Source organism: Notothenia rossii, assembly GCF_949606895.1.
Source record: "Notothenia rossii genome assembly, chromosome: 2".
Classification (NCBI taxonomy): Eukaryota; Metazoa; Chordata; class Actinopteri; order Perciformes; family Nototheniidae; genus Notothenia; species Notothenia rossii.
In genome coordinates, this window is record NC_136904.1 from 7044104 (window position 1) to 7056895 (window position 12792).

The following is a 12792-nucleotide window of genomic DNA, read 5'->3' on the forward strand; positions in this document are numbered from 1 at the left end:
TTATATTACATTATTGCCTCTGCATTGGATTATTATCAGATAGGGTAATAACTTCATAATGAACTACGTCTGAAAGCAGAAGTCTCTTCAGTGAGAATTTCACAAAATGATTTAAAAAGAAAAGCCAAATTCTGGGAAAAAAGTCAAAATCGAAAAAAGGAAGTGACATTTAGAAAAAAAAAACATTTTGAAAAAAAAATCAAATTCTTAGAAAAAAAGTCTAATTTGAGGTGCATTGTGGGACATGTAGTTTGCAACGTGCTTCTGTAAATCATCATTACTTTGAACATTTAAGACGTCACCTTTCACTTTGCGAAGATAGGACGGACATTTTTCTTTATGTTATGAAATGTTATACAGCAATAGATTAATAAACTGCAGTCCTGATGATCTGTCTTGGAGCATACTAAATATTAACCTGCTAACAGGATTAAAAACTCGATTTTCAAAAAGAGATTTCTTCCAAATGAAAGTTGTTTTTTGGTGAAAGCAGAAGGCGGACAGATGGTTCTCCGTTCCTAAATATATGTTGTTCTTCCATGCATTCCCCTCTTTTTATTCCATCTCGTGTGTGTGTGTGTGTGTGTGTGTGTGTGTGTGTGTGTGTGTGTGTGTGTGTGTGTGTGTGTGTGTGTGTGTGTGTGTGTGTGTGTGTGTGTGTGTGTGTGTGTGTGTGTGTGTGTGTGTGTGTGTGTGTGTGTGTGTGTGTGTGTGTGTGTGTGTGTGTGTGTGTGTGTGTGTGTGTGTTCACCAAGTGTCTAACGTCCTTTGTCTCCATCTCATCCATCCAACTTGACGTCCTGTGGAGTAGCTGGTGTTGAGAAGTAAGTTTGGCGCTGTAACAATGGCCCCGTTCCATTTCTGGCAGAGCGACCCCCTTTTGTCCCCTTCGCTTCCCCTCAGGCTGCTCCATATGCTACAAGTGGTGAGGGGATATATCTAGGCTACATGTAGCATCTTATTAAAGAGTGTGTGAGGTCAGATTTAAATGAGTGTGTGTTGACAATTGAGTCGCTTTATTACATTCATCAATCAAAAAGAAAGGAAATCCTCGGGGGGAGGAAGGTGATTATTCTGCATGGATTGCTGTGTGTGTGTGTGTGTGTGTGTGTGTGTGTGTGTGTGTGTGTGTGTGTGTGTGGTTGTGTGTGTGGTTGTGTGTGTGTGTGTGTGTGTGTGTGTGTGTGTGTGTGTGTGTGTGTGTGTGTGTGTGTGTGTGTGTGTGTGTGTGTGTGTGTGTGTGTGTGTGTGTGTGTGTGTGTGTGTGTGTGTGTGTGTGTGTGTGTGTGTGTGTGTCATTGCTCCATATATCAACACATCCATCACACACCTCCATCTGGGGCAGAAGATAATGTGAGGGAGATGTCTCTCTCACACACACACACACACACACACACACACACACACACACACACACACACACACACACACACACACACACACACACACACTACACTCTTCCTGTGTGTTTTTGCACGTGGTGGTGGGACTTTCTCGCCTTTTGCTAATTCGACCTGCAAAATGTCGTGTTAACAAAGAAATGTGGGTTTTGTGTTTTCAAAATACAAACAATTCATATCCATCAAATGATATGTTAAATCCTACAGATGAATTCAACATAAAAAGTCAAAAAATCTAAAACAAAGTCCTAGATAAGGCTTGAATTGGTATAAAATGCCTTAAATCATCTTTAAAAACACCCAAAAATGTTTAAGACATGTAGAAGCATTGTCGAATCCCAACAGCATAGCACAAAGGGTTTGTACAGTTGGTTTTAAATGTCACTCTGAGTCGCCCTAAACACCCTAAAATCTAATTGACCTTAACGTTTGATGAATGTCAATAATCCCAGTATGAGACTAAAACTAAAAACATATCAACTCAAAAAACATATCTACTATTTTGTGACTTCCTGTCCAATCTATCTGGTTCCTAATGAAGATGTACATTTTGAAATCAGATCACGAATGTTGTTTCACTCAAATAATTGTTAAGGTTACACAAGTGGGACTACTTTCAGCGGCGGATTAGTCCAACTTCTTTTGAAACATGTTGTATATTAGATTATCAATTCATACCCGATAGTAGTGTTTCTGTTGTGTCTTGGGATCTTTTTTAAATGAAAACAAGAGGATGTTATATCATCATGTCTTAACAGCTTAGTTTTGTCGTTGATTTTTCTTTTTCTCAAGAAAAAGAAAGAAAACAAAGACCAGCTTAACATGAGATAAACAAACTGAGAACAGAACGTTATCTTTCCTTTCTGCTGACCCATTAATCATCCTCTCAGATTTATCCTGTGACAGACTGTCCACACTCGAGTGCAGAATTACTCAGTGTTTCTTCTTGAAAAGGGCGAATAAATGCTGTTGCAATTATCACTATGCACCAGAATACATTTTATAAAATAAACAGATGGAATCATTCACTCGCACAAATAAGTGAAATAGCATTAAAGGGGAACTATCATGCAAAATGCACTTTTTGATGTCTTTAATACATAAATATGTGTCTCCGATGTGTCGGGGAACTCACGCAGCGTCAGAAAATAAAACCCTCTCTCTTTTCCTTCGTACCAAAATCTTTTAAAAACCGGGTACAACGAGCGGATACAGATTTGCTGCCGATATGACGTAAATTCGGATGGTGGACCCACAGAGAGTTGCTATCAGAAACACTGCCTGACCTGTTTTGGACGTAATCTCGTCTTTGTTTACATTAGCAAGCCTCGCTAACACTCAGAGCTAACCTGTACTGGAGAGCACATGTGTTTGAAAGAGGAAATAAAAAAAGGAACTCACCTTGTGATAAACCCGCAAGAGAAAAAGCATTTGAGCTCCATACTGTTTCAGAAATAATCCTTGATGTGGTTTTGAACAGGATGGTGTTTTATCACAGCAGAATTTAACTTTATCTCCGGTAGAATTCTGATCAGGCATTAGCTCCGCCTTTTATTTTTTTTAAACTAAGGACCCTAAATCCGCGTTTCTCTAAACAGGGCTGGAATAGAGGGATATGAGGGATTTCTAAAATGCATGATTTGTTTGTATTTTGATCAAAACACATCATAGACATGTTTCCTTCTCATAGTAGTGTGCTAAATGAACAAAATAAATGCTTTATCCTGCTCACCGTCATAAGGGCTATAAATAAAAGCTAAACAGGATGTTGTTGCACACATGCCTCCATTAGTAGCCTCTTCTACCTGCGGGCGGCACTCTGCACGTCTTTGTTACACTCATTATATCACATGCGTGAAATAAAACATGAACATACTCACAGCAGTAAGATGCTACTGCTTTATAGGCTTGAAAACCCCTTAAGTTCTGCACAGTTAAGGGGACAACAAAGCAGAAACAGCTTTGTCTGATTTAGAAAATAAAATACAGACGCTGCTTTTTAAGTTCTGCTGATTAGTCAAAGTTTAAATGTTAAATTAAAACATTTCCAGTTAGTTTTAGGCAAAGAATTAAGATACAAATAGTTGTTGAAAAATAAAGATATTTATATAAAAACAAGAAGGTAATTGTCCAATAAACACAATAATTATTAGTCGAATAAGTGTCCAATTAAATACAAATAAAATGAAATCAATACTGTATATTTGACTCCATATCCCTTGTACCTGATTATAAATAAGGACTAACATTTGATGCTAAATTGTGACACACATCACTTTATAAAGACACTTCACTAATTGAGATCGTCTGATCTTTGAAGCCCTTCATGTGAAATGTCAGAGTGTGTGTGGGTAGACTACTTTAATAAAACAGTTTTAATCATTAGATTAATGTTCCAGTAATGTGACCTGTACCCTCTAAACATAATCAGTATGCTTAACAGTTTATTGAATCAACAGCAGGGGTGTCAAGCTCAATTTCATCGCGGGCCAAATCAGCATTATGGTTGCACTTAAAGGGCCGGTTGTAACTATATAAATATACATATATATATATATAAATATATAATATAAATAAAACATTATATGACATTATTGCCTCTGCATTGGATTATTATCGGATAGGGTAATAACTTAGTAATTAACTACGTCTGAAAGCAGAAGTCCAGGGCAAATAATTGCAAGTCTCTTCAGTGCGCATGTCACAAAATGAGATGCATTGTGGGACATGTAGTTTATGGGCAACCTGCTTCTGTAAAGTGGCATGTGATGTGACCATATAATAAACTTATTATTTATTAATTATTTATTATTAATTAATTATATTCTTTGCAAGCTCTTGCGGGCCACATCAAATGAAGTGTATGCCTTGAGTTTGACACCCCTGATCAACAGGGATACAGCATTGTGTATTTACAGTATTACAAATGAATGTATTATGTTAATCACACTACCAGGTGCACATTTTTATTTTGCAATAAATAACGTGTTGATAGAGATTAAAACCTAAAAAGCCGACTCCTGGTTTGACATCTTGAGTATGCAGTTTGGGTAGAAATGTTTGCATGTGGCGCCACCTACTGTTCACTTTTCAGCATGGCCTTATTAAACCCTTAAAGAAATGAAATGATACATCTTTATCTGTCATTTTTTGTTTAATGAGCAACTCTCTCTCAGGACTCCTGAAATATAAACAAAGATTCTTCCATCTTAACTCTTCATAACATCTCTGATTACATTTGAAGGATCCCATATGTCTTAAGAAAGGCTTCTTATTTTCCAACCAGCTGTTGTTTTAACTCGTTCTTATTTTTATTTATTAAAGTGCTTGCGCGGAAAATAGTGCCAGACCTGGGTTGCAAAAGACTTTTTGCATTGTCCTTTAATCTGTCCATTCCCTTGTAGATTAATACATCTCGATTGGTTTATATAATGTCAGAAAAGAAGGGAAATGGAAATCAGTGTTTTCCCGGATTTGCCATAAACCAGGCATATCAAACCACCTCATTTTATGTTGCATGTAGATATAATAATTTGCTTACAAATAAATGTAACTTTGCGCCTATATGTACAAATATATATTTACCTCTGCCCTTCACATCTCGCAGCTGAGGAGCAATTACATATTTTTTCTCAGGAGTGTGTGAGAGAATGTCAGAAAAACTTTTAATTTAATTCCTTTATGCAAAAGGAACGTTTCTGCAATTGAAATACAAAAACAATGCAATATTTCAACGCAAGAAAATCATTAAAAATCTTTATAACAATATGAAATTGAACATTGTTTTGTAAAATACACCCACTAACCATGGTCTCCTCTCTCCCTCAGGAGTGTGTGAAACAAAACTGAGATAGAATGTCAGAAAAACGTTGAATTAATTATTTCATTCAAAAAGAAATATGAAAAACAATACATGATTTCAAATAAAGAAATAATTAAAAAGCTTCAGGCAAGGCTAGTTTATTTATATAGCACCTTTCAACACAAGGCAATTCAAAGTGCTTTACAAAAATGAAAGACATTAAGAAACATGTTATAAAATGGCATTTCAAAAAACAAATTTGAAAGCAAAGATACATGAGTTAAAGTCGCAGTGTGAGATACACACGTCTGAAATGTTTATGTCTGACTCTCAATCATTGATAACTTTTTAGCAGAAATAGTTTTCTATCACCTCCCTTTCTTTCTACTTTCTTATACATGTTTGTATACATGTTTTTATATATCTTTGTTTTTGTATTCGGGATTGTGGGAAGCGGAATTTCGATCTCTGTCTGTTCACACAAACTGAAAGATTGACAATAAAGTTGACTTTGACTAACCTCCCCTCTCTCTCCCCCCCCAGGCCTCCAGCAGACGACTCAGGGATGCGTAACGCGGCGACCCCCATGGCCTCGCCACCCCCCAGCAGCCTCCCCTCCCAGACGCTCCCCTGCAGCCCCCCTGACTCCGCCTCCTCCCTCACGCCCTGCTCCTCCCTGCCTCCCTCCGTCTCGCCCTCCCTCACCGACGTCTTCGGCCTCCCCACCCCCCCCATGGGCAGCGGCGGAGGCTACAGTCTCAGCTCCTCGTGTGGAGGAAGTGTAAGTTCTCGCTCCCCGTCACCTCTCACTCTCCTTCAAGCCGTGGCAGCGTCTGGGAAACCTTTCGCCTCCAAACCCATGGAGCTGTGGAGCAAACTGGACGTGGCCGACTGGCTGGAGAGTCTGAATCTGGGGGAGCACCGCGACGCCTTCCTGGACAACGAGATCGAGGGCGCACACCTGCTGTCGCTGCAGAAAGAAGACCTCATAGACCTGGGCGTCACCAGGGTGGGACACCGCATGAACATCGAGAGGGCCCTGAAGCTGCTGCAGGACAGATAAACCCAGAGGAGAGGAGAGGGGCTGAGGAGAGGGAGGGAAACGGGGGTCAAACATCCCCGACTCTCCGTCTCCATCTCCATCAGACGTTATCTCAAGAAGTGTGGTCCGAGCTGATGCTGCCTCCTGCTGTCTTTGTCCTCTCTCGTCCTCCCTCGTCTCAGTGCTCTTCTTGAACTGAGGGGGGAGAGAAGAGAAACGCTGCTATGTCACATCAAGGAAGGATTGACCAGAAAACAGAAACTCTGGAATAGTGTCTCTCAAACGCTGGACAAATACCCGTCTGGAAGTTATTTCACACACAGACTCGTGCTGACACCTGCTTTGGAATACTGGACACTTTTTCCATTCACCCGCAGTGGGTGCATGAAACCAGCTGAGCTGGTCGTTGCTCCTTTTCTATCTTTGCTAGAGTTTGTTCAGAGATAATATTTCTTCACTAGAGTCCAACCGGAGTTATATTTCTGGGTGCATCTAAGGTTGTAGAGAACAATTTGAGATAGACTCCATGTTTCTTTTTTGCTTTTCACTTGTTTGTGTCAAAATAAGAACTTTAGCTGACGTGTTTGAATAAATAGTACTTTTCCATGCACACACACACACACACACACACACACACACACACACACACACTTTATGCACAACGCCACACACTGACAAACGAGAATACACACTGTCTTCACACCCTAAGCATGTACACACACCATTACTGCGATGGCCTTCTTCTCCTGAGAGAGAGCAACGCGTTGAGAGAGGCGATAACCCAGCGTACAAGAAAAAGCGAGCGAAGGACACGAGGAACAACACGGACAGACAAACGCTGTACCAGAATAATTCTCACCTTGAAATGGTTTGTCTGTCTGCAAAGGGCGTCCCTGTCCCTCTTTACCTTATAGTTGTGTGTGTGTGTGAGTGTGTGTGAGTGTGTGTGAGTGTGTCACTGGTTGACCCAAAATATCCTGAAGGCCAGTTTAGCTTTTTTCCACAGATCCGCTATATATAGGCCACAGTATAGAGAAACTAGAGCTGTTCTTTACTTTTTTACTTTACTTTCTTCTCCATTGTCGAATCTCCTTCCACTTCACCATTAGCAGGTCGACACTCATGTGGCCCCGCGGTAACGCTAATGTATCAAACACCTGTGTGTACGTGGTAGAATATGAGGTTTTTTAAAGAGAGCATTTAAAGAAACAGTGAGACATGTGAGATACGCTTATTCGCTTTCTTTCCACAAGTTTAATGAGAAGACTGACCCCATTGTCGCACAAAATATGAAGCTGGAGACAATTAGCTTAGCATAAATACTCAAATCAGATTGACTGATTGCATCCACACAACGTTTTGATTGGCCCGTGCAGCTCAAAAGCACCTACCTTTGCTTCCTCTTTAATAATGCACCAATGTCTGTGTGTATAATAAATTATGCTAATAACGGCACCAATTGCTATTGCTTGCTAAAAAGCTAAATAGCAGATTTGTTTTTGATTAAAACCATTTATCTACATGCAATCAAGTCAACATTAAAATATATTATTTAAATGTTACACTATTGACATCCCTATTTAGCTTTGCAAGTGCTAACTAGCACATGTTAGCATGCTAATGCACTGAACTGAGTTGTTGAACCAGGTATATCTTTAAATATTGAACCCATTTGTCAAAAGCAACATATCTTCTGAACATAATGACAGTAAAATGACATTTTTCAGACGGACAACTGAGGATTAAATGAGCTTTGTCTCTGCCTATTGCAAGAACGTCAACAAAGTTTGCCAACTTCCTAGCTAGCTATTTTTTGTAAAGCTAAATCTGGCTGTTAGCTGTTAATATCTAATAATTGGTTAAACATTATGTTAATATCACCAAATATGCCCACTTGGCTAACAGGAAGTGAAATCACATTGTACAGTAACATTGGCAAAGGTTGTTATGGTTGTTTAAAATTTAGCTCAAAGCACTACTCTGACTGGTAGAAGCTAAGCTAATCGTCTCTTAGCTCCATTTTCAAATAAGATTGATCTCATCAAACTCTCAACAAAAAAATGAAAAAGCGTTTTCGTCTCTCCAACTTTTTAAGGCTGTCGCTCGATAGCATTTTATTGACTTTGAATCCAGTGTTAAACCCTTTTGGAGGCATTTTTAGCTTTCAACAATTTTAAATGACACAATTTATAAGCAACCTAATTATTAATAACTCACAGGTTGACATTTTAAGAGCTAAAACTCCAGTTTTAACAGATAAATACTTGTTTCCTATATAGCTAAATGACAACCTGAACATGTTTTATGTTGTTTATTAAAAAAAGAGCGATGAGATTAAGAACAGAATTGTTAGCATTAAGCTAACTCGAGCTAAACTTCAACTAGATCCCAAACAAGCATCCTAAACTGGGAAAAGTCAAAGGGAAATACTGTCTTCGATCGAAACAGCCTTGGAAAGAGTGTTTTCTTATCGTGAAGAAGGAGGTAAACGCAACACCGCGTTAACAAAGCTGTTGCAGACACTGGCGCCCCTTACATCAACACGTTTTATTCCTTTAAGACAAATTCAAAGACATGCCGTGAAATCTCCCGAAGCTTTAAGAGCAGATGGAGATTCTGCAGCTTCAGGGTTTTATGTCAAATCACGATTTCACGTAAGTCCACATTTCCTCTGTGCAGAAAATAAGCAGAGAGCAACCTGACAGAGGCGGCAGATGTTCATCAGCGCGAGATTACAAAGGGATAGAAAGTGTTTTCTGATCCGTTGCAGATGAACTTCAGTCGCTGTAACTAAGCTTCTCCAAGTCCCTTATTCTTATCTGTCTCCCTGCAGTAGAGAAGGGATTTAAACTTTATTTTAAGGGTCCAATTTCAAACAAAATCAGCATTTATAAAGCTTGAAATGTGTGTGTTTGCTAGCAAATGGCTGGAGTAGAAGTACAGTATGTGTTGAAACGTGTATATAAGAGTGTTTAACAGGATAATAAAATGTCTATTTGATTATATGTATAGCTCTATTAAAAAAGTTTAGAGTAAAACAAAAGAATTCTATGAAGATTGATTTATAGTTGCCAGAGTTGACCTGGTCTCGCTTGCCCCCCCATCCTAAAAAGGATGCCTTAAATACGCTCACAACCCCCCCCCCCCCCCTCACTGTACCTGCACCACTGTCCAGTGTTTAGCTCCATAGAGAAAAAGGAGCTTGTGTTTTCATCTCAAAGTAGATTCTTTCAGAGCGCACCTCACGTGTGGTTCGATATGTGCTCGACAGTAACCCAACGTCTGAAAATAAATATATATATTGTTTTAGAAGTTCACCCTTATTTAGGTTTCATATCACACTTTCGAGGAGACAATGAGACATACACAAGCTCTGTGTTCTGTGAACATTAGCACGGGACAATGCTGCTATAATCCTGTTCCTGTTTGAACATGAAACTTATTTTAAGAGCAAACAGAGACGTGTCGACGGGGGTAGAAAAGCACAGTATTTTTAAAGATTTGTATAGAGTTCTATGACATTTTATAGAGGTTATCTGAACAAAAACTGTTCAACACTGACGCGTGGATTGCCAAAAAAAACTATATAGATAAATATCGTGGATATTATTATTATTATGATTATTATTATTAGACTTATGGGTTATGTAAGAAGCAATATTTATTCTGAATGAATCTCCTTGTGTTTTATTTTCCCATTTTAAAGTTACATATCATGATCAAGTGTCAGTGTTTTAATGAATGAAGTGATGACGTAAGTAGATACTTAAAGGGGACATATCGTGCTCTTTTTTCCGTTTAGATTTGTAATCTGGGTTGCTACTAGAACATGTTTACATGCTTTAATGATCAAAAAAGACATGCTAGGAGTCTGAAAACAGCTGTATTCTCTCTCTGTTTGAAACACTACATTTTAACGCCTGTTGTTTTAAGAACAACTCCTAAAAGAAAGACATGTTTTGATTGGCTCGCAAGAACTAGGTGGCGTCCAAAGGCGTTAAATTCTGAATGTGACATCCTGTAGTTTTCTGATCCGGCAGTGGTGACCATTGATATTATACTTTATTGAAATGTTGAAGTACTTATCTGCTACTTCATAAATAAACACTACTATTTCATTGGCACATATTGCACTTTTAATACACTACTATTACACTGCAGGACTTGTGTTTATACATTACAGTAATACAACTTAAATTAAGTAAAAGTTGTCAGCATTAAGTCCACGATGCCTGGGCGTACGTGCACAAGTATTAAAAAGTGAGTTGTTCATGATACGTCCCCTTTGAGATATGTTTTGGATGATAAAGTGAATATTTATCCAGGTATCTTCGGACAAACATCTGCCTGACTTCTCTCATCTCCCCCTTGAATTTAGAAAGTGTGTTGTTTTTTTTAAAAGAGCAAAAATGTGTAAATTATTTTTAAGATATACATGCAGGCCATCTTGTTAGGAAATTATATGAAATGTATATATATACATAAATCCACCAAAAGGACTAGTGGTGGCTGAGTAGATGTAGTAGCAAACAATCTTTAAAAAGCTTCACCCCCCCCACCTCGAAACACTGATCCCACCCTCATCTTCGTCCAACATCTGGGGTTTTATTCTTTCTTAATTTCCTCATGAATAGATTTTATTCTTTGATTAAGTCTTCATAGAGGCTAAGATTTCTTCAGTAATTTGTGCAGAGACTTGTGTTCATGTTTTCTATGTTGCTGTAATTTTGTGATACTGAATCATCATAGAGTCAAACTAATTACTGATGATGAAGAAGAGAGAGTTTTCCTGTAACTGCACTCTTCCTCCCCCTCGCCCCCCCCACTCAGATCCTCGAGACTTCTTGTATGGCAACCAAAATTCACTGTAAGAAATAAATATAATATTGCACTAGTGTTGTATCCCTCTGTCTTTCATGTCTTTCGTTTAATTCAGCTAAATATTTTTCAAACATTTTATTTTATTTTGCAAAACAATATAGTCATACTATTACGTTTTTTTTTTTACAAAATACTATATTATGATTTGAAAATGAAACCACTTTTCTTTAATTTATAATTTAATATTGTACGACTTTTTTGTACTTATGACTTCAAACTATATGATTACTTTTTTTACAACATTCTATGATTTTATACGATATACTATACTATACGACTTTTTCTTTTTTTCAATATACCTACTGGATTATGACGTTCTTTAAACTTTTTACGACATACTATACTATAACTTTCACATAATACTATGGCTTATTTTCAAAATAATTAAAACATACTATACGATGAATTTGTTTTACTTTATTACACATACTATGATTTATGAAGCTCAGCGCAAGTTCAACCAGGAAGACCGTCTTTTCTCAGTCATTACTAATTTCAGGTGAGTCGACGCAACCCTCCTCCAGCCCTTTTCACCTCCTGTCCCTCTGAATCCAGGGTCAAGCTAAGCCACTCCCCTTCAGACCGAACCCAACTATCCATTCACCACCACCACCAGTGTCTCGACCCCGGGGGGTTTCATCTGATCGGTTCTCCCTTCCCGAATGATACTTCCTGCACAACGGGGCCTAATCGCCAAAACTCCATCCATTCGTGCATTCCTGGCAATAAATATGTATTCTTACATCAAAACCATCTCTCCTGATTGAAGTAACGTCATCTTATGCTAGGACTTTTTTCACCTTTCTTTAACATGCTTTTCCAACCTTTTAACCCTCCTGTTGTGTTCGGGTCGAATCTGACCGATTTACTACTTTCATCAATCATAACTTTTTTGTTTTACATTCAACTGCATTAAGGCTTTATGATATCCTTCACAGTAGACATTTGAACATATCAAATTGCTGATCACCAATTTCAATGAATTTTGGATGATTTAGTCAACTTTGTAACACCCATGGTGTTCCGTGTCATTTCCGGATACATTTCCCGCTCTTATGCGCCCATCCCCCCACATGGATCACACCTGGCACACGCAATACATGTTCAGTGTCTATTCTTTGTATATTTACTGCAGTTTTTCATGTATACCAGTAGTCTGATAGTGGCGGCCGGCCCATAGGGGCGCTAGAGGCGCAGCCCCCCCATCTTCCCACATGTTTGATTGTCATTAAAAATTAAAATAACTAAAAAAAAATATTTAAAAAAAATATTTTTTTTATTTGTATTTTTAATGAACAAGGTTAATATTATATAGTTGGTATCGGTAAAATGTATAATCTACAATAAAATCTCGTTTAAAATTGTTTTACGATGTCTAAAGTTACTGATAAGTCACATGTTTCCTGCCTGACCACAGCGTGTATCATTACCCTCTCTCGTCCGGGCGGTAGAAAGGAGCCCTCAGCCAGAGCAGCAGCAGCCAACAAGCTGACTGTTGCTATCTGTAAACTATGCCGCCGAAACATAATTTCAGCGTCAGATCTGATGCTCAAAGGGCGCCCTGTCAGCGCCCTTTGAGTTGTTTAGACTCGTATCCAAGGTGACGCTACAATAGTTGTCGAGGATGGATTTTAAGACGTCCTATGCCATTGCTTTTTTTCTACCAA

At 38.4% G+C, this 12792-nt stretch overlaps 1 protein-coding gene across 1 annotated transcript in view; it reads left to right on the plus strand.

Moving 5' to 3' along the window:
• The window catches only part of LOC307027962 (SH3 and multiple ankyrin repeat domains protein 2-like), a 283457-nt gene extending 272318 nt beyond the window's left edge, over positions 1 to 11139 (plus strand). Inside the window, exons 22-23 of the mRNA XM_079662656.1 lie at positions 4805 to 4833; positions 5746 to 11139. Coding sequence (XP_079518782.1) covers positions 4805 to 4833; positions 5746 to 6265 — 549 coding nt within the window. The 3' untranslated portion in view covers positions 6266 to 11139. The remainder of the gene's footprint in view (positions 1 to 4804; positions 4834 to 5745) is intronic.
• The last annotated feature ends 1653 nt before the right edge of the window (positions 11140 to 12792 follow it).